We start from the raw sequence: 23,133 nt of genomic DNA on the forward strand, positions 1-23,133 counted from the left end.
GACCTTCCTCCTTCCCCCTCACAATGTTCTTCAGACCCTGGGTCTTCTGAGCCCAGCTTCTAAAGCACCTCTGTTTCCTTCCCAGATTCAGCTCCTGCCCTTTTCCTAGATTATCTTGACTTCAGGTCTCTGCTTTCCAGGATACAGGTTGATGTTGTAAGACAGGAAATTTGAAGGATCCTTTATGCAGAAAAACAGGGTGAACAAAGGGCCTCTCTTATTGTAGTGGTAACTGCCTTCTGAATTTGGCCAGCAGAACTAGCAGCCATCTACCTTGCTAGGTAGTAACTACTTGACTCCAGTTGACTCCAGTTTTCTAGGAGCTGCTTGATGGCGTGAAGACTCATTATTATATACCCACATATGGTCTGGCTAGAAAGGATTTACCCAAATGATACTTGTTGGGAGCTTCTATCCATGTTGAGCCAATGATGCCAGAAAGTTCAGAAAAAAAGGCTGCCATTTCATATGATCTGTACTGGGGCTTCTCATGCTGTTAGAAACGTGAGCTCCCCATTGAATAAAAACATTTTTTGTCATCATGTTGTGATTCTTACTGACCTCTTGCTCCCATGATTAGAATCTAGGGTCTCCGTGTCCTACAGCCTTCCCTATGAATGCTTCCCTAACAGAAGTGTCTTCAATCCCAAGCTTGCCTAAGGTGAAGTGGACTCTGACAAAGAAGGGTATATTCCTATTGTCTAGCACAGTGCATGGCACATGGTAGGCACTTAATAAATACTTATTGCTTGATTAGGAGATGGAGTGTGATCAAAGGAGCTGGACTCAGCTTTCATTTTTTATTGTTCATACAGTTTAGTAAAAAAAAAAACAATTCTACCAAAATAATAGTACCAATTTAGTGATAGTACCAATCAAATTACTAAAATACTTTATGTATAATTAGACAAAATAACAAAAATAAAGAGTACTAAAGAATGTTCTTAATGTAGGAAGGGAACAAGAGGTTTGGTACTGGTTTTGAATAAAAAATAGAAAAGTGAATCAATGGAGCAGACTAGATAAACTTGACCTAGAAACAAGCGTGCCCTGAAGTCTACTGTTGCTTACACCCAAGAAAAACAAACTGCTGGGAGTTTATTTGTCAAGAACTACTGGGAAACCAGAAAGCAGGTTGGAAAAAATAGCTTTTGATTAACATTTTATCCATTGTACCATTAAAAAAAAATGCAAGTAAACTATTTAACTATAAAAAGGCATAGCATGGAAATTAAGAGAATTGAAGATACCTTTCATATGTATAGTTGAAAAATTTGTAACAGATAGATAATCTCAATGAATAAAATGCAGCCAGATTCAGAAGAAAATATAAAGATTAGGGGGAAAAATCTTTGCATTCAATTCTGAAAGTTTGATATTGAGACTATAGAAAATTAATACCATCTATAAGATTATGAACTGTCTCAAAGGAGACTAATGATGAGAAGATATAAACACTTTTCAAAGGAAGAAATCCTAATTGTCAATAGTACTTGAAAAAAATGTTTAGAACGATTAATAATCAGAGTATGGGCAGCTGGGTAGCACAGTGGATAGAGTGCTTGGCGTGAAGTCAGGATTTATCTTCCTGAGTTCAAATCCCGCCTCAGACACTAACTGGCTGTGTGACCCTGGGCAAGTCACTTAACCCTGTTTGCCTCAGTTTCCTTATCTGTCAGATGAGCTGGAGAAGGAAATGGCAACCTACTCTAGTATCTTTGACAAGAAAACTTCAAATGGGATCACAAAGAGTCAGACATAACTGAAACAATTGAACAATAACAATAATCAGAGAAATGTTCTTAGGCTCCTAGCCATCAAGCTAGCAAAGATTCTTGGAGGAGCTATGGGCACACAGATTCCTCTGGGTCTACATTGCAAGAAAGTTACTAAGATCAAGAAAAGTCCCACTCCCATAACTAGAAAAAATGTCCATAGAACCATTATTTGAGAAAACAGAAAATTAAACTGTATCTGTACTCAGTGATTGGGAACTAGTTGAACAAATTTTGGTGTGAGTGTAATGGAATATTACTACATTCTAAGTCACAGCAGATATAAAGAATTCATAGAAACATTAGAAGACTCATAATGAAGCAACATAGAGTGAAGGAAGCCAAGCCAAAGAAACAATACATACTGTAACTATAACACTCCAAAGACAATGTGGAAAGGCAACAAAATAATCAGTTACGGTAGTCAGTATCCTTAGTACCATAATGCCACACTATCAAAGTTAGAGGTATTTCTCTCCTTTTTTCTAACAATAAACTAACTTTTGGAATGAACTTTTTAAGGATTTTGTTTGGTGTTTGTTGGGTCGTCATTAATTCTTCAGAACAAAATATCAAATTTTTAAAAACTAAATAAACATACTAAAATAATATTAACAGTTGCACTAGCCGGGGCAGCTAGGTGGCCCAGTGGATAGAGCTCTGGCCTTGGAGTCAGGAGGACTTGAGTTCAAATTCAACCTCAGACACTTAAAACTTACTAGCTGTGTGATCCTGGGCAAGTCACTTAACCCTAGTTGCCTCACCCCCCAAAAAAAAGTATGTCAGGGCAGCTAGGTGGCCCAGTGGATAGAGCTCTGGCCTTGGAGTCAGGAGGACCTGAGTTCAAATGTGACCTCAGATACATAGCACTAACTGTGTGACTCTGGGCAAGTCACTTACCCCGATTGCCTCACCAGAAAGCAAGGAAAAAAAAAAACAGTTGCACCAGCCACAACACAGCAAATTTCCAGATAGAGTAAAATGAATAAACATTCCAGGAATTAATAAAAATCAAATGCACAAAAATGGCACAAATGGAATTAAAGTAGGGCACAGCTAAAGAATTTTGGAATGAAATAATGAAACAGTTTGGAAATGGCATAGGAAATATAAAAACATCAATAGAAACTATTAAAAACAAAATATAATGGAGGATAAAATAAATGAAGGCATTTCAGTTCAATTCAGAAAAATCTTAGAAGATAATTCAGCTGGAAAAGGGCTAGATAACAATTTCGGTAAAAGTGATGGATTTGAAAGACTAATCAAGAAGGAACCTCATAATCATCAAGGTTTCTGGAAAACAAATAGAATCTGAAGCCAGGCATGGTGACCCATGCCACTAGTCTCTGATGCTGGACAGGTTGAGACTAGTGAGTCACCTAAATTCTGAGTTGCAATAGGTCTAAAACCAATCAGATACCTACATTTAAGTTTAGCATGAATATATTTATATGGACATTTTTCATGTTATGAGAGAGGGACTTTTCTGGAAGTTAATAGCTTCCTTGGGATAGAGTTCTAGTAATAGAATCTCTGGGTCTAAGAAAGAAAGAATTCATACCCTAAGAAAGTGAAAATAAAAATTCAACTTACATTATATTCACAACATTTAAAATTGCAACAAAGAAAAAAGCGTTCAAATCTGCCAGAAGAAAAAAAACACATCACTTAAAAAGATCAAAAGAGAGCTATTGAATCCCATAATATTTTCATAATAAGAAATGACAGAAATAGGAATAATCTATATATAAAACTTTGAAACAGGCATGCTTCAATTTCAGGATCATTTTCCCAGAAAATCTAAGCATTCTTTTTTAAAAAATTATTATGAACTAGAAAATCAAACATGTTAACATCCCCATATACAGAGAAACTAGAAAAAGGATTACAAATGAAACTCAGTCTATTACATATGGCTGTTAAAAAAATGTATGAAGTTTAAAATGGAAGTACCAGTAAAGCCCTGCTTATCAGTGGCACCTTTGAACTTCCTTAAGCATTTTTTTTAAATGAAAGAGAATCATTTAATCAAGAATACTTTAAACAGTTCATGAAGTTTAAAAAAAACTCATAATGTAAGTTCATTGATCTGTGGTAGTTATGAATTTTAAAATCAGAGTTCATACAATCACTAAAACTGGTATGATTTGTATTTATGGTTATGAAACTGTTGGCCTTTAGAAACCTTATTGTAGAGCAGACCTGCACGACTTGTAAACTTCTTCGGGCTGCAGATCGGTTAGATTAGAGACAGACAAATGATGGTTGTTTGCTGTGGTCATGTGACAAACAGGAAAGTACACAGTGGCAACCTTACATTTTTCAGAGGTACTGAAATCTTTGGCGGGCAGCAAGTGACCCTCGGGCAATATGCTGTGCAGGCCTGTTGTAGAGTATAAAGAGCAGGAAGTACTGTATTTAGACATTGATAAAGTTTTACTGCTGATGGGTCACTTGAAGCTTGATATTTGCCTTCTCGGTATTCATTTCTTTGATTTTTTCCTTTTTTCTTCTATTCCTACAGTACTACAAAGTGATCATTATTTACATTTGTTGCTAACTGATGATGTTGAAACAGGATCTGCAGTCATGACTGTACTACAAAACATCTTACAAGTCAAAAGGTAACTTGGTTCACTTTTTTTTCCTCTGAAGTGTATTTAATTTCTATCAATTTTTAGGAAGTAAACTATTTTATATTCTATGTGCCTGACACTTGAGAAATAATAACAATATTTGTCACAGAAAAAAAAAAAGACAGAATCATAGGGTGCTGAAAACTTAATATGCAAATGGAACTCTTTTTTCTTTTGGAGTCCAGAAGTGCCAGAAGGTAGTACTTCCCAAAGCATGATCAGAACAGTAGGTGTTCCTTTTCTCTCCCCAGTATGTGTAGAATGGTCAGGAGCATTATGTACAATCCTGCTTTATACAGTCCGTTTATTTTTTTATTTTTATTTTTTGCTTTTTGGTGAGGCAGTTGGGGTTAAGTGACTTGCCCAGGGTCACACAGCTAGTAAGTGTCAAGTGTTTGGTCTGAGGCTGGATTTGAACTCAGGTCCTCCTGACTGCAAGGCCGGAGCTCTATCCACTGCCCACCTAGCTGCCCCTATGCAGTCCATTTAGTAAATATTAATTGAGCACATGAAGTGCTCAACAAAAGAGTATTAGTTACTGTGGAGGAATACAGAAGAAAAGAGGGCTCAATCAGTTTGGTGGCTTGGTTGCAGTTTAGTTGGCGAAACTAAGCATATAAACCTCAAGGAACTAACAAACAGTTGTGAAGTGGCACTTGAATACATTGTAGAGTTGAAGCCAGTTAGAACCTTAGAGGTCATGATGATACCATATTCATCACTTCTAATGGGGCATCAAGTAAAAGAGACATCAAATTGTGGTGGGATTAGGCAGTGAAAATATTTTGGGGCAGTAAATTTTTAAACTGGATCTTGAAAGAGGTTATGAGCTTGAATTAGTGGAGAGGGCCTCCCAGTCAGAAAGAAAAAAGCTTTAGAAACTGGAAGACTTGTTGGGGAACAGTCAGGAGATTGGTCTGGTTAGACGATCATCCTGTATACTAGATTGCAAAAGATTGAAGATGGAGTGGGTGGGAAAAAGTGGTAATTGTTGTTTCAAATAGTCATACCATGGCCAGGTCTATCAGATTTGTTAAAGTTTTCTAGTCATTATCTATACAGTTCATTTGGCATTTAATGATGTACCTGCTTAGTCCATCATTCTCCTCTTCCCCCCCCAGCCCCCTCCACATTCTCTTGTACCTCTACTCCAATCCCCTGGCCACCCAGACCCCATAGGGCAGCTGGTCAGGAAGAGACATTGCTCTTGGAAGAGATGAGAAATATCTGCTTTAATACTTCAGTGAGATGGAGAACCAAGGCTTACCATCAGCCTAAGGCCCTCTGGGCCTTACCATCTGCCATGCCTCTTTGCCCTTCATACTCCCCCTAAGCACTGTCATGCAACCTACTGATGTACCCTAAGGACTCCTGGGTCTTTCCATCCACCTTCTCACTGCATCCTTAGGACTTTAATCCACTTTGTAGCTGAACTGTATATGTTATCTCCCCTAATTAGGGTATGAGTTCTTGAGATCAGGGACTCTCATTTTTTTCTGTTTGTATCCCCAGTAGATTTAGCACAGTGATAAATGCTTAATAAATGTTCATTCGTTAATGGTGCTTTGTAACATTTTCCTCTATTCAAGACAGTGTCGCAAAATAGTGCATGATTAATTAGCTAGATAAACTGTATAGATAATAACTGTAGGGCTTAAACATGTTTGATTAACATGGTAACAGTATAACTTGAATTGAGCTGTCACAAGGCAGTAAATAATTAATTGCTAAATATTTTATCATCATTTAAATTTTTTCTTGTCTCCACCTAAATCACAGCCTCCTTGAAGGGATAGACCTTGATTTATATATTTTTTATCATTAGCAGTGCCTAGCATGGTACTTTGCACATAGCAGTCAAAAAATACTTGTTGATAGGAGCTGTTGAATCTTTAGAGCCAAGCAGTGTATTTCAAGATCGGTAATCTCCATTAAATCAAACTACTGTTTTGTGGTCAGTTATCAGAGAAGTGGAACTTTTATGAAATTAATTTTAACATGTGCTTCAGCTGCTAATGTTCTTTGAATTTCTTTTTGTTTTATTAGTGGAGACTTGCTCACAATAAAAGAAAAAGCCCTTCATTCAATTTTAGATGAACTTATTTTTAAGCTTTCATCTTCAACGAGTCTTATCATTGGAAGTATTGCTATAAAACTGTTGCTGTTGGTGGCCAAATCCCAACCAGAAATTCTAGTGCTGCTAAGAAGTCGGTATACAGGTAATGTATACAATATTTTTTTGATCTTGAGATTGGTAAAACAAAAGCATTTTACCAATGGGTATTTGAATGGAAGTGCAGCTGTTATGAGAAAGAAAAAATTGAGGTGTACCAGTAAAATACCATTTCTTTGTCCTAACAGATGGCCTGCCTCTAGTGCTTTGCTGACATTATGGTGACAAATTTTCCATCCATATCATTATTTTCTAAAAAATGAGCCTGGAGTAATGTTAGAGGGCTAGCCTTAGAGTCAAGAAGATCCTTCTGGGTTTAAATCCTGCTTCTAAAATATGTTATGTCTGTGATCCTGGGTTAGTCACTGAACCACATAGTATTCCAGGCAAATCTTTTTTTAAAAATTTATTTATTTTATTTTATTTATTTATTTTTATTTTACTTTTTTAAAAAATAAAAATAAATCATTAAAATAAAAAAAAATAAAATATTTTAGTTTATTTATTTTTAGTTTTCAACAATCACTTCCATAAGCTTTTGAATTTTAAATTTTCTGCCCCTCCCTCCCCAAGATGGCATGCAGTCTGATATAGGCACTACATATACATTCCTATTAAACGTGTTTTCACGGTAGTTGTGTTGTAAAAAAGAATTAGAACCAATAGGAGGAACCACAAGAGAAAAGAAACAAAACAAAACAAGAAAAAAAAAGAGCAAATAGTATGCTTTGATCTGCATTCAAACTTCATAGTACTTTCTCTGGATGTGGATAGCATTTTCCATCAGGAGACTTTTTGAGATATCTTAGGTCCTTGCATTGCTAAGAAGAGCTAACTCTATCAAAGTTAGTCATTGCACAATGTGGCTGTTGCTGTGTACAAGGTTCTGGTTCTGCTCACTTCACTCAGCATCAGTTCATTCAAAGTCTTTCCAGGTTTTTCTGAAATCTGCTTGCTCATCATTTCTTTTTTTAAAAGTTTTTTATTAATTAATACTAATTAATTTATTGATTTATCAATAATCACTTCCGTAAACTTTTTGAGTTTAAAATTTTTCTACCCCTTCCTCCCCACCACCCTCCCCAAGACAGCACACATTTGATATAGGCTGTACATTTACATTCCTATTAAACATATTTTAACAGTAGTGATGTTGTAAGTAAAAATTAAAACCAACAGGAGGAACCATCAGAAAGAGGAAACAAAACTCAACAGAAGAGAAAAAAAATTGCTCATCATTTCTTATAACACAATAGTATTCCATTACATTCATATACCACAACTTGTTCAGCCATTCCCCAATTGATGGGCATCCCCTCAATTTCCAATTCTTTGCCACCACAGAAAGAGCTGCTATAAATGTTTTTGTACGTGTGAGTCCGGGCAAATCTTTAAGACTTTAAGTTGCAGGACAGTTGCAGGTCTGCTTTAATTAAGGAAGTTTTTATGTTGGGACTTCTCTAGACAAATGAAATCACAAGTTGGGGTACAGAGGGGAATTCTAGTGGTACCTGATTTTGTTCTCGACACAGCAGATAGATAAGGAGAGTAACTGAAGTATAATTGAGCTTTTCATGATACTTTTATTGTTTCATCAAGTAGCAGTTATCCTTCAACTTTCTTAGCCAGTCTATTCCCTTCCCTCTCCCTTGTCCCTAACACTGGTGTGGGGGGGAGAGGAGAAGGGAGGAACAACTCTTAAATAACACAGTAGATCAAGAAGCTAAGAGGAGAGGTTTGAGAGAGTTTTTCTTTGCCTTTCCCTTTGGCCTTCTAACTTTATAATTTGCCACTTGTGACTTTCTGTTCCATCTCCAGTTCACACAAATGAGAATAATGTATTTAATCCAATAAATTCTGTTACTTAATATTCTCAAAAATAAGGAGCTCTGGTTAATTATGCATTCTTAGATAAAATATGAATTTTTTTTGCTATTTTAGATAAGAATTTTATTGATGTCTCTTGTTTTTATATCCCATTAATTTCCAAATCTTACCTCTTCCTTCACCCCTCTCCTGAAAGCCATCCCTTGTTACAAAGAATAAAAGAGGGGAAAAAAACAATTTAGTTAAATTGTTAAATTAACCAAGACATTAACCAAAACTGATAGTATATACCATTAAACCATAGATTTTGAAGGAACTGCAATGTAGTATTTGTATTAGAATCCAAATCTACTTAACACTAAAACAATAGTGAATATAATTTATGTGAATATAATATAAATTATATATAATATAATCATATGTAATTTAATGATCCAGAAATCACTTAAGGAGGCTGGCACAGCCAGAGTCATTAGTATGAACATCATTTAGCTTTGGGTGCCACAGTCATGGGGGCAGCTAAGTGGCACAATACATAGAGTGCCATATCTGAAGTCAGAAAGACCTAAGTTCAAATTTGGCCTCAGACACTTACTAGTTGCATGACCCTGGACAAATCACTTAAGCCTGTTTTCCTCAGTTTCCTTATCTGTAAAATGACCTGGAGAAGGAAATGGCAAACCACTCTAATAGCTTTGCTAAAAAAAAAAAAAAAAAAAAAACCCAAAAATGGGGTCACAAAGAGTCAGACACAACTGAAAACAACTAAGTAATAACAGCTTATGGGTATGAGGTTTGTATAGGTAAGGCGGGATAGCTAGAACTTTAGGTTATAATGCTGAGGAGAAAATGCTTAATTAAAAGTTCTCAAATTACAAAATATGAATGCTCCATGGAACTTATTATAATAGAATTTGACCATAATTTTTCTTGCTTTTTCTAAATAGTATCTGAGTAATGTTAGTTGTATATCCCACCCAGAATTTTTGGAATTATTATCAGTGTTCAAGACTTGTCCAATGAAGAGATTCTGAAGCCTAGAAAAGATTGGCTATCTCAAAGGAAATTACACCAACACTGGAAAACCTGACTTTGGCAATTGTGCATGCTACATTGTCTTTCTCACCGGTGGAAAACACTAATGTGCGTTGGGCATATGTATTGAACACCTTATGACTTATCTCTATTTTACCTCTTAGAGATAGAGTTAGAGAATTTACATGGGTACTTTTCTCAATTGAGAAAACAGAGTCACCATCAATATTACAGCACCTCTCATAATAAAATTTTGGATGTTGCCAAGGAGCCTGTGGATTTGCTAGAAACTGCACAGGAGAATAACATCTTTACTTAACTTAGACCCTTCCTTTAGTACTAACCATATGTTAGTCACTCAGTACATTCTTATTTCTGTGTGTCCTCAAGCAGAGACATGTGCCTGTTCTTCATCTATACCTCTACTTAGTGGTTTCTCCTATATTTGGGTTCATTGATGGATTTAAATATACCATCTAGTAACCCTCAAGTCAGTTACCTTGGCTTTTATCAGGATAAGGATAGAAAGAATCTCGACACTTTAATTTTGACACTGAGAAAGGGAAAATACGATGGCTTTTTTTTTTAAATTTAAAAGTCTTAAATTTGATAGAAATGCTTTTCTGATAATTAGCTGAAGAACAATCTGTTTTAATCTCAGAATGCCTTTGAAAATTAATTTCTAGGACTTAAAAGTATGCTAAATAAGCAGTGGTCTGGGAAAGAAATTGACCAAGAACTTAAACAGCTTCGCAGTCTGTTATCTTCTGAAGTCTACCAGGAAGAAGATCAGGTATTGAATAATTAACACAATATGTTTGTTAATTGATTTGACTTTTTTATTTTCCGAATTCTCTTCTAATTCTTTTAGTAAATATGCTTCTCTTTGAGAAATGTTATCAGATTGGTGAGGTCTTTGCCCCTCAGATTAATACTCCAGTCTACAAATACATATCATCCTATTTATAATTAACTCTAAACTGTTAATATTTTGATTTCAAGTTACAGTAGACTATTCAACTCACTGCTTTATGGCCTATAGATGCTACTATATCAGCTGTCAGAATTTGTACAAAAATATTATCTTATCAGTACCTTTTCTCCTTTCACTTAGGATCATTTCATCATTCTTTTTGCCTTTCAGTTTAATAGACATTTTGCAAATATGCGTATTTGTTACAACCTGCATTGATTATAACTTGCACTTTTTAAAAAAATATTAAGTGTTGAACTTAAGCCCTCTAAAAGAGCATTTCCAAAGTTATAGCAGAAAAATGAAAAGAAGACTGCCTATGAAATCATGCATCTCTTATTTCATACTACTTTTTTTTTAAAGTATACAATAAATTCCACATAATACTTTCAAAGCTGTTCTCCATGTCTGTACTTCTTTCTGAATTTCCTTTTGTTTTCTTCTGTTCATTTTTTGAAAAGTTTCAGTGGCCCTCTTTTTTTGGCGGTGAGGCAGGCATCAGTATTGCTGACTCCTTCTCTCCCCTCAACGCACGCGATAATTTAAAAAACCTAGAGAAAGAAAAAATTCTTGTAACAAATAAGCACAGTTAAGCAAAAAGGGTCCACACAGTGGTCTTGTATGGTGTGTAGTGATCTTGACTAAGTTTCTTGGTACTTGAATTGCTTTTTTCCAAAAACTTGGAATATTTTTTCACTGATGAGGAAGCTCTGGATTTTGGCCATGACATTGTTAAGACTTTTCCTTTTGGAATTTTTGTCAGCAGGTGATTTCAAGATTCTTTCTATTTTTACTTTGCTCTCTGGTTCTAATGGATCTGAACAGTTTTTATTCATGATTTCTTGAAATAGTGTCCAGCTTTTTGAAAATACTCTTGGCTTACACAGTGATTCTTAAATTATTTCTCCTTGACCTGTTTTCCAGGTCAGTTTTTTACATTTTCTTCTATTTTTTCAGTCTTTTGATTTTACACTAGTATTTCTTGGTTTCTCATGGAGTCATTGACTTCTGTTTGGCCTATTCTGATTTTCAGGGAATCCATTTCTTGGGTAAAGTTTACCGTTTTCTCTTTTAAGGCATTTATTCTCCTTTCAGTTCTTTTCTCAAGAGCTCTTATTTTTAATTTCTTCTTCATTTCTTCTATATAATCCCTGTGGAAAACCCACTTTTTCCCTTTAGGTCTCTGCTTATAACTGTTAGGAAGTTACTTAACTCATTTTTGGGAATCTTTAGGTCTGCAGTAATTTTTGATCCTTGCTAGTGTTTGCTTTCATTTACTCATCTCTGGCTTTTAGTGCCAAGTCCATGCTCCTCTCCCTACCAGAAGTTTGCCTGCTTGGCTTTGCATTGAGTTCCTGTGTTTGCCTGTATCTTTGAGGTCCAGGATACTTTGTGTTCAGGGATTTCTCTGGTGTTTTAGGACAGAGTGTTAGGGACCTCAGAGTTGTTATGTCTGAGGGCTGTGGCACTGTGCTGGTTGCTGGTTCCTGTGGTTCCCTGGGGCTTGAAGATTCCCACTTTGAGGCTTTCTGCTAGTTCCTGGCAGTCTCTAAACTCCCTGTGAGGCTCTACTTGTTTGCCTACACTGGCTTTGCTGGTAGAGTGGGGAAAAGATGACTTTGCTATTGCCCATAGGATGCTGGGTAGCTTTTGTGCAGTTCTGGAGTAGCAGAAATAGCTTATTATGACTCCTCACTGGATGTCTTAATCATGATGCAGTTTGATATGAACTTCAGAGTTTTTTTGCTGGAATAATTATGTGGGAGCTGGGCCTCTCACTCAGGTACCAGTCAAAAGAGCTGGGGTGGGAGCCCATTTCATGGGATTTAAAGGATAATTTTAAATTTTAAATCATTTAAATGTGTTATGTTACTTGTATTTTTATTTTATGATATATTGTTATATTTTATTTTATTGATTTCTCTGATGTCAGATTCTTAGAAATGCAGATTTTAGAAACATCAAATCAATAAACATTTATTAAGCACTTATGATGTGCTAGGCGCTGTGCTAAGTGCTGGGGATACAAAAAGGAGGCAAAAGACAGTCCCTGTCCTCAAGGAACTTATAATTTTGTCAAGATATGTTAACTCCTTTCTTCTTTTAACATCATCAAAGCATTAAAAAAAAAAGTTCTTATGCTCTCCATCTAATTAGACTCCTGACAATGATAGGGTTGGAAGCAACAAATTTGTCATTTTCCTATATTATTGTGGGCAGCTGGTAGCAGAATGGATAAAGTGCTGGGCTTAGAATCAGGAAGACCTGAATTCAAATTTGATCTCATATATATACTAGCTCTGTGACCCTGCGCAAGTCATTAACCTTCATTTGCCTCAGTTTCCTCAACTGTAAAATGGGAATAAAAATAATAATAGCACCTTCCTTGCAGAGTTGTTGTGAGGATAAAATGAGATAATATTTGTAAAAAGTGCTTAGCATAGTACCTGGCACATAGCAGACACTTTATAAATCTTTCCCCCTTCCCTTTTCCTTTTTCACATTAGTCTGTCTATAAGCATTTATTAAGCTACTATGTGCCAGGCACTATACAATGTTATTGTATCCTTATTTAGTTGCTTATGATTGCTTACTCACATCAACCATTTTATGTTTCTCTTAATTTCAGTGTTTGAACTTTGAGATTTCTACAAAGCCCTGATCTTTTCATCAGGAATATTTGCAAGTTTTTTATTTCATTAAGGGTTCATTTTTCCCCCGTAGCATTATACTTAATTTTGCTTGATAGGTTATTTTTGTTTATAAGCCTTATATCCTTTGTCTTCTGGAATGTAATTTTCTAAGCTCTTCCCTCCTTTATAGTATTGACTGCTAAATCATGAATGATCCTGACTGTGGTTGTTTGATACAAATTCTTTCTGGCTGCTTGCAGTACTTTTTCTTTGACCTTGAAGCTCTAGATTTTGACTGTAATGTTCCTTAGAGTATTCTTTTTGTAGTTTCACTCATGCAGTGACCAGTGAATTCTTTCTATTTTCACTTTGCCTTCTGGTTCAAAGGGATCTAGGAGGTTTTCTTATATGATTTCTTTAAATATTATATCTTTTTTGGGTTATGGCATTCAGGTAGTCCAGGCATTCTCAATTTTTTTCTCCTTGATTTGTTTTCTAGGGTAGTTGTTTTTACCAGGAAATATCTTACATTTTCTCCTGTTTGGTTCTGTCTTTTGACTTTGTTTTAATATTTATCTCCTGGAATCATTAACTTCTGTTTGCTCCATTCTAATTTTCAAGGAGTCTGATTCTTGGGTAAGACTTTATACCTCTTGATTCAAGCTGTTAATTCTCTTTCTAATTATTTTTGACATAGCTCTTTTTTATTTTCCATTTTTTTCTCAAATGCACTCATTTAATTTACAAAATCATTTTAAGCTCTTTTTTAAGACTCTTTTCATCATTCCCAGAAATTCTAGTTAAACTTGTAACCAAGCTCTGTTTTTCTTTGAGGCTTTTCATATCATTCACTTGGTTTATATCTTGAATGTCCACATCACCAAAATAATTCATTATGTTATAATTCTTTTTTGTTTGTTTATTTGTTTGCTCATTCCATGTTACTTTCTGACTTGAAACTTTTTTTTGGCCTCAGAGCCACAGATCTCCTGTTTGCTTCTGTACTTGCAATACACATCTGAAGGTCTGGGATCATTCCTTGCCCTGGACAACCAGAGTCCTCTCCTCCATCTTAATCTGTGACCCAACCCTGAGGAGTGAGTGCCAGAGCTTTCAGGTGCCACTTGTCCCTGCTTCTTGCACAGTCAGGCCTCCTCTGAGCTAGGACTGTGCCCTGTTCTTGCCATAGGCATTGCTGAGGCCTTTCTGCAGATGTTCTTGACAAGACCTTGTCCCCATTGTAGACAGATCTTTTTCTCCCTGTGATGATCTGGGCTGGAAATAGCACTCACTGAGACTGTTTTTTCTTGTATTTCCTGATCAGAACTCAATCTAATGTGTTGTCGAATCTTTGTGAAATAGTCGTACTTTGTGGAGAGCTTAATTGTACTTCTTTGTGCTACTATGTCATCTTGACTTGTCTTCTGGATATTTTTTTAAGAGCAATTGTAGAACCTTCTCCTGCCTGTTGTTGCTACTTCCTTCAGTCATTCTCTCTGTCAGTATGAGATATAAGACTATGCTGCAAAAATTCTCAAATGATTTAAAGGCACAAAGAGTCAAGTATTAGACAGCATTGAAATAAGCAGAGTAGTAAAACCTACCAGAGAGGACATTAGTGTATGGAGGGCTAATCAAGAAAGACATTTTGGAGATAAGTTTTGAAGTTGCCCTTTAAATTGTTGGTTGTGTTGAATTAATCTCTTTTAGATATTCTCTAACTACTGCTTGCATAACTTATTACAATATAGATTGAAGAGAGAAGCTTTCCTTTTTATGGCTGCTCTGAGTATGAGCAGCAGTGCTCAGTATAAAGCAGATGTTACCATATTTCCTGTTTGAGATAAAAACTTCTTGTTAAGACTTGTTTTTCAGGAACTGAAATGAAAATAAAATCCTTTAAATTCCTTTTCTGGTATTAAATTTCAGAAATTTTATCAAGCAGCTTACAAGATCCAGGCTGCATGGAAGGGTTTCCAGACTAGAAAGAGAATCAAGAGACTGCCATATGCGGTGACTATTTTGCAGAGGAATTTCAGGTAAAGGGATGTGAACAACAACAATAATAGTAACAATAATAGTAACAATAATAACTCGCATTTATGTAGCACTTTAAGGTTTGTACAGTTCTTTACATGTCTCGGAAAAGAGGAATGAAGGTCAATCAGTGAGTAGAGACAGCTCTGTCAGAGACATATATAGATGAAACTGAAGTTTTAGTGATTTTTGAATCCCTTTGTTTTATTTAGTTAGCTCTCACTAATTTCTGAGGTAACTTCTTCAGCTCAAGCAGATTTTCAGGTTGGAGCATAAGATGTCAGGGACTTGATGTTTCCCTATATAAGACTCTAATGGGTCAGGTCTATATTTGTAGAGGGTAGTGGATAATTCTCTGACTGGTTCAGTCCTTAATATCTATAATTATATCTGTTAATTATGGTAAGAGTAAGAGCAAGACTAGAGTGTTAAAAAAAAACTTGGGCAGATTTCTGGTTTTACTGTCTTTCTCCACCCCACCTTACCCCCTAGTATGTAAATGTAAGTATAAATATACACATACACACATTCTTTGAAGCATTGGAAAAAATAGTAAAAAATAAGCTTTCAGGACACCTCTGTATTGGTGTTTAGATCTGACTTTATTTGTCATGGAAACTTGCAGGTGAAACTTCCTCATCAGGAGCAGTTAGCAAATTATACATATGAAACTATCCTGCTTTCAGTAATTTAAATCCACCAGCTGCATTTCTCAGTTATGATAAGATTAAAACAATAATGCTCCCTGGAGCTAGTCAACAAGTCATGTCATATGTAAAGCAAGGGGTTGAAATAAGCAAAAATCACCCTAGTATAAAGCATGTGATTGTCAAATAAAATTATACAAAATCTCAAGGCACACTTAAGAATATAAAATATTTTTCCTCAATTCTCAAAGTATACTTTGAAGAAAAGGAGTATGAAAGAAAAATATGACAAAAAAAGTAGAGGAAGGGGGAAAGTGTTAAAATACAGTATAAAGGATTGGAGTTTTCATTTTCATTCTGTTTTCATTTCTTATTTTTCTTTCTTATCCATTGTTTTTACTACATAAGTCAGTTTTCTGTTTATGTAATCTTTTCATTACATCTTTTACTTAACCTCATGCACATTCTTCAGCATTTATGATATGCCACAGCCCATTTACACCTAGTACATTTTGATTCCTTGTAGACTATGATATTCCATGGATTGTAACTATCACTAGAAAAATATTGATGCTCAAAATTGTGGTGCTTTCTTTCAGAGAGAAGCTTGGGGTCATTGATGGTGCTTCACAATTTCACAAATAAAATACAGCTTTCTCTCTTGCACAGCTTTCAGTAGCAGGATACAGAGTGTCACTGATGCAGGTCTTACCAACTCTGTGGAGAGTAGTAAGACAAATGTTGTCCAGTTCCTAGCAGAAGACGGCTTAGCAACGGTAGATGTATTTTAGTAGTTCCATTTTTATATATGTTCTGTACAAAGTTCTCTGATTCCTTATCATGTTCCTTTTTCTCTCCTCCGTATAGTTAACCAGCATAGTTCGGGTCTTCATCCCCTCTCACTTGAACTATTGCAGTAGCCTCTTAGTTTGTCTTGCTTCTAGCTTCTCCCCTGTCCAATTCAGGCTTCAAATAGCTACCAGATGAATATTCCTAAAGCTCAGTTTTGACCATGTTACTCCCCTGTTCAAAAAACTTTAGTGGCTTTATATAGAATCTGTTGCCTCCAAAATCAAATATAAACTCCCCAGTTTCTTATTAAAGTCTTTCACAATCTAGTTTCTACCTTTCCAAGATGGTTATACATTGCTCCCCTTATGCCATCTTAAGATTTTAGCCAAATTGGCCCACTTGTTGTTCCTCCTACATAACATTCCATTTTCTGTTTCCAAGGCTTTCCCCGCATGCTTTCTCTCTTACCTCTCCTTTGCCTCCCCTGGGCCTCTTTCTTCCTTCTGTCTGCTCCTTGGAGTCTCTGTCTCTTTTCAAGACTCAGCTTAAGTGCCACCCCCTTCAGAAGGCCTTTCCTGATTCACCTACTTGTTATTCTCCTCTCATTACTCTGTGTGTGTATGTATTTTAGGGGATAGAAAGTTCAACTAGGAATCAAGAAGATCTGTGTTCAAGTCCCATTTCTAACATATACTATCTTTGTGACCCCAGGCAAGTCACTTAACTTTGCAGTGTTCTAGGAATTATGATGGTGAGTTGCAAAGCTGTATTGGTAGAGGGAGTTTCACCATCTAGGAGTTCCTTTTAATAAATCAAATCACAGATCAAGTCTTTATCCCTATATATGTTAATTTGTCTATATACATGGATTTTGTGGGGATTTCTCTCCCCAGGCCGAGACTGTTTCATTCTTGTCTTTGTACCCCCAGGACCTAGCATAGTTGCTGTTACATATTGGGTATTTAATAAATGCTTGTAGAATTATATATAGCATGATTTGTAGGGCCCCCCCCTCACCGTTCTGGTTACCCCTCCTCTTATACTCTTTAGCTTACAATGTTCTTCCTAAAATGTATCAGGAATTATACATAATACTCTAGATGTGGTCTGATCAGGGCAGAGTGTGATGGGAACTGGCGCCTGGATACACACACACACACACTCTCTCTCTCTCTCTCTCTCTCTCTCTCTCTCTCTCTCGTCTCTTGACCAATAAAATCACACGAGTTTTGGTTTTTGTTTTTTTTTTCCAGCTGCCATCTCACATTGTTGACTCATAATGAGCTTGCGGGCCAGTAAAAAGAAACCCAAATGTCTTTCACACAATGGTTGTCTAACTATGTTTCCCTCATTCTGTTTTTGTGAAGGTGATTGTTGAACCCTTTTTTTTATCCCTGTGAAATTTTACATCGTTAGATTCAGCTTGATCTTCTTAAGATCTTTTTGAATCACGAATCTGTCATTCAATAATACTCATCCTTCCAAGTTTTTGTGTCATTTTCAAATTTAACAAGCATTCCTCCTACACCTTCACTAACGTCCTTGATAAAAATATTGATCAAAAAATAAATAAAAAATATGGATAAAAAAGTACACAAGGGTCAAACATAGATCCTTGAAGCATTCCTCTAAGATCTTTCCAAATCAACATTGGTTTATTAGAGCTAATCCTTAGTAATTCAGCTGACTCTCGGTCAACCTAACTACTCTTTAATAGCCCACATCTTTCTAACTTGTCAACAGGGATAACATGAGATTTCATTAAGTGCTTTGCCTACAACCCAAGGATACCAAACCTATTAGAGTTCTCTGATCTATTAGTCTTGCAAACCTGTCAGTAAAAGAAAATGACGTGAGTTTGGCATTACCTATTTTTGATGAAATTATACTAGATATTAATGACCAGTGCTTTCTCTCCTGTTTCAATAAATTTTATTGCTTCCTTCTAGCTTTTTCATCATAGTCATTTCTGGATATAATTCCTATCCCTAAAATTAAACTGTCACTTGTAACACAGAAGATAAATATGTAAAAACAATTGATAAAATGACTTTATCTGCTAATGTTTGTAACATTATGTCCTAGTATCCCCCTGCCTCTGCAAAGAGAAGGGAAATACATTTTATTAGCTGTTCTTTGAGACCGAGAGTTATTAGGATAACTCTAAATTCAGTTTCCTCTTAGTACTTTTTTCGTTGTTGTAGTCACTGAATATCTTCTTTCTCTTTTTATTTCATCCTGCATCAGTTAATATGCATCTTTCTTTGTTTATTGGAATTATATTATTTTTTTTTTGCACAGTAATATTTCATTACATCCACTTATCATAGTTGATTCAGCCATTCCTAAATTGGTGGACACCCACTTTGTTTCATGTTCTTTGCTATCACTATTTCCTTTTTCACATGTTCACTCACCAACCTTTTGGTAGTATGTTCTAGAATTTCGCCAAGAATCAAAATCAAGCTCCTGTTAGCCAATCTGATAGGTGTGAGGTGGTACTTCAAAGTTATTTTATTTTATATTTCTCTAATTTCTCTAGAGATTTAGAGCATTTTTTCATAGGATTATTGATAACTTTTATTTCTTCCTCTGAAAATGTCCTATTCATATCCTTGGATCATTTATCAATTGGGGAATGGCTTTTATTCTTGTAAATTTTAGATTATCTTGTTATATGGTGTGAAATGTTGGCATATATATAGTTTCTGCCAGATTACTTTTCCAGTTTTTGTCAAATAGTTCTTTCCCCAAAAGCTAGGATCTTTGGGTCTAACAAACACTAGTATTCTGTGGTCATTTTATCTTTATGAACTTAATCTGTTCTGATGATCAACCTCTCCATTTTGCTCAGTATCAAATTGTTTTGCTGGTTACAGCTTTGAGATCTGATAATATTAGCCCCTACCTTCCTTCCCCATTTTTTTTCCATTGATTCCCTTGATATTCTTAACTTTTATTCTTTCAGATGAATTTTGTTTTTATTTTTTCTCACATCTTCATTGGTAGTTTGGTTAGTATGGCACTGAAAAAGTAAACTAAATTAGGTAATATGGTCATTTTTATTATATGGGCTCAACCTTATGAGCAATTAATATTTCTTCACTTATTTATATCTGTCTGTATTTGTATGGAATGTTTTGTAATTATGTTCATATAATTTCTTTGTGTGTCTTGGCAGGTAGACTAGTAAGTGTTTTATACTGTCTGTAATTATTTTAAATGGAATTTCCCTTTTTATCTCTTCCTGCTGGATTTTTCTGTTAATGTAGAGAAATGCTGTTGATTTATGTGGGTTTTTTTTAATATCCTACAACTTTGCTAAAATTGTTAAATGTATCAGTTTTTTATTTTACTCTCTATTAACCCTACTTTCTAGGGTTTTCTAAGTGAACCATCATGTCATCTGTAAAAAGTAATAATTTTCCTTCCTTATTGCTTATGCTTATTCCTTCAATTTCTTTTTCTTGTCTTATTGCTATAGCTAGCATTTCTAGTATAATATTGAATAATAATTGTAATAATGGACATCCTTGCTTCACCCCAATCTTATTGGAAAGGCTTCTAGCTTATCCCCATTACACAAAATGCTTACTCTTAGTTTCAAATAGATATTTATAAGAAGGAAAGATGCCTTTTTTTGTTTTCTGGTGTTTTTAACAAGAATGAATGTTGTATTGTGTCAAAAAGCTTTTTCTGCATCAATTGAAATTATCATATGATTTTTGTTGTTAATATGATCAATTATACTTCAGATTGTCCTGATGTTAAACCAGTCTTGCATTCCTGGTGTAAATCTAGCCCAGTCATAATGAATGATCTTTGTATTGCTAGTATTTTATTTAAAAGTTTTGCATTGATATTTATTAGGGAAATTAGTCTATAGTTTTCTTTCTCTGTTTTGACTCTCACAGGTTTAGGTATGGAGACCATATTTGTGTTGTAGAAGGAAATTGTTAAGGCTCCTTTAACTGTTTTTGAAATGATATATGTAATATTGGAATTAATTATTCTTTAAATGTTTTGTAGAATTTGCTTGTCAGTCCTTCTGGTCCTGGAATTTTTTTCTTAGTGAGTTCATTTATGACTTGTTCAATTTCTTTTTATAAAATAGGGTTATTTTAAGTATTCTATTTCCTGTTCTGTTAATCTGGGCAATTTATATTTTTATAAATTTTCATCCATTTCATTTCAATTGTCAGTTTTATTGGCATATAGTTGGGCAAATAGCTCCTATAAATTGCTTTGTTCACTGTATCTATTCCTGCCTTTTTTATTTCAGCTGGAGCATAATAGATTCTTCTTCAGCCCCTTATTTTAACTCTATTTTTCATTTCAAGTGTGTTTCTTGTAAACACATATTGTTGAAATCTGATTTTTAATCTATTCTAGTATCTTCTGTTTTATAGGTGAATTGAGCCCATTCATAGTATAACTGCTAATTTTGTATTTCCCTCCATCCTATTTTCTTTTATTTATCCTGCTCTTTTTTTTTACCTTTCCCATCTCTAAGAGTGTGTTTTGCTTTTGACCACTGTCTTCCTTAATTTTTCTTCTTCTTAATATTTCCCCTCCTGCCTTTTCTCTTAACCCATTTCCCTCCTACTTCCCTGTTGGGTAAGATGAGTTTCTGTAGTGTGTGTATTTTTATTCTTTCCTTCCTTTTCTTTTCTTTTTTTTTTTTTTTGGCAAGGCAGTTGGGGTTAAGTGACTTGCCCAGAATCACACAGCTAGTAAGTGTCAAGTGTCTGACGTCAGATTTGAACTTAGGGCCTCCTAACTCCAGGGCCAGTGCTCTATCTGTTGCGCCACCTAGCTGCCCCTATTCCTTTCTTCTTGAACCAATTCAGCTGAGAATGAGGTTCAGATGTTGTCTGCTTTTCTCAGAATCGCCTCTGTTTTATAAACTCTTCCTTGTACTCCTTTGTGTTTATTTATGTGAGATAATTTTCCCCATTCTTCTACCTTCCCTCATTTCATGTTGTACTCCTTTCCCACCCTTCTATGCTTCTTTTGAAATCAAACATAATAGAATCATACCCAGGCTTTCTGTCTAATTAGACACCCTCTAAGATCCCTGGTGATGATAAACTTCTGAAGCATTACATGTATCATCTCTCCATAGAAGAATGTAAATAGTTTGTTTAGTCCCTCACTCATTTTTATCTTTTTATGTTTCTCTTGAGTCCTGTGTTTGAATGTCAGATTTTATATTCAGCTCTGGTCTTTTCATCAGGAATACTTGAAAGTCCTTTATTTTGTTAATATGTTAGTTTTTCCTCCTTTATGCTCAGTTTTTTTGTGTAGATTATTTTTTGTTATAATCCTAGATTCTTTGCCTTCTAGAATGACACATTCTAAGCCTTCCTCTTTTTAATAGTGGTGGCTGTTAAATTGTGTGTGATCCTGACTAGGACTCCATAGTACTTGAGTTTTTTTTCTGATTGCTTGCAATATTTTATCCTTGACCTGCGAGTTCTGAATTTTTCATTTTGGTGTTTCTTTCAAGAGATGTCCACTGGGGAGCAGCTAGGTACAGTGGGTAGAGCTCCAGCCTTGGAGTCAGGAGGACCTGAGTTCAAATCTACCCTCAGACACTTGATACTTACTAGCTGTGTGACCCTGAGCAAGTCACTTAACCCCAATTACCTCACCAAAAAGCAAAAGAAAAAAAAAAGAAAGAAAGAAATGTCTATTGGATTCTTTCAGATTCTACTGTGCCCTCTGATTCTAAGGTACCTGGGCAGTTTCCCTATAATATACCATGAAATGTAATGTCTTGGCTCTTTTTTTGTTCTCAGCTGTCAGTTCAGTGATTCTTAAATTCTCTTCTTAATCTGTTTTCAAGACATTTGTTTTTAGCCTTGTGATGTGGCTATGTTATTTTTTTGGTGTCTTATGGAGTCATTAACTTCCATTTGGCTAATTCTGATTTTCAAGGAGTTAGTTTCTTCAGTGAGGTTTTGTACCCTCTTTACTAAGCTGTTAATTCTCTTTTCATAGCTTTCTTCCATAGCTCTCATTTGGTTTTTTAAATCATTTTCAGCTCCTTCATTAATGTTTCAGCTGTTCTGGAAATTCTTGTTAGACTTGTGGCCAATCTTCATTTTTCTTTAAGGCTTTGCTTGTGCAAGGAATATGACAGTGAAATGTTAACTTTTCCTACATGATGTAATTTGAGAGGTTTCTAACAGTTTGCTTGGCCCCAAATTCCTCACTTATCTACATATACCCTTTTAACAGGAATTTGTACATTAGTCCTTCCTTGTGGGGTAGCTAGGTGGCACAATGGATAGAGCACTGGGTCTGGAGTCAGGAAGACTCATTTTCATGAGTTCAAATCAGGCCTTGGACACTTACTAGCTGTGTGTGATCCTGGGCAAGTCACTTAACTCTCTATGCCTCAGTTCCTCATCTGTAAAATGTGCTGGAGAAAGGAAATGGTGAAAACTCCAAATGGGGTCACAAAAAGTCAGACATGACTAAAACAACTCAATAACAGCAAAATCTTCCTTTGTGTTAAGGTATTTTTAAGTCCCTGTTCACATCTGAGAGAAGGGATACATTAAACTGTTAATATTTTAATTCAAATTACTTTATCA

The 23,133-nt window shown here is 35.4% G+C and overlaps 1 protein-coding gene across 4 annotated transcripts in view; it reads left to right on the forward strand.

Moving 5' to 3' along the window:
• The window catches only part of IQCB1 (IQ motif containing B1), a 67,089-nt gene that overhangs the window by 16,107 nt on the left and 27,849 nt on the right, over positions 1 to 23,133 (forward strand). For all 4 annotated transcript variants that reach the window (XM_027845204.1, XM_027845201.1, XM_027845203.1 and 1 more), the window contains 4 exons: positions 4,303 to 4,402; positions 6,461 to 6,633; positions 10,136 to 10,242; positions 14,985 to 15,094. In XM_027845204.1, coding sequence (XP_027701005.1) covers positions 4,303 to 4,402; positions 6,461 to 6,633; positions 10,136 to 10,242; positions 14,985 to 15,094 — 490 coding nt within the window. The remainder of the gene's footprint in view (positions 1 to 4,302; positions 4,403 to 6,460; positions 6,634 to 10,135; positions 10,243 to 14,984; positions 15,095 to 23,133) is intronic.

The sequence above is a fragment of the Vombatus ursinus genome, unplaced genomic scaffold (genome assembly GCF_900497805.2).
Source record: "Vombatus ursinus unplaced genomic scaffold, bare-nosed wombat genome assembly UNPS02014959.1, whole genome shotgun sequence".
Taxonomy (NCBI): Eukaryota; Metazoa; Chordata; class Mammalia; order Diprotodontia; family Vombatidae; genus Vombatus; species Vombatus ursinus.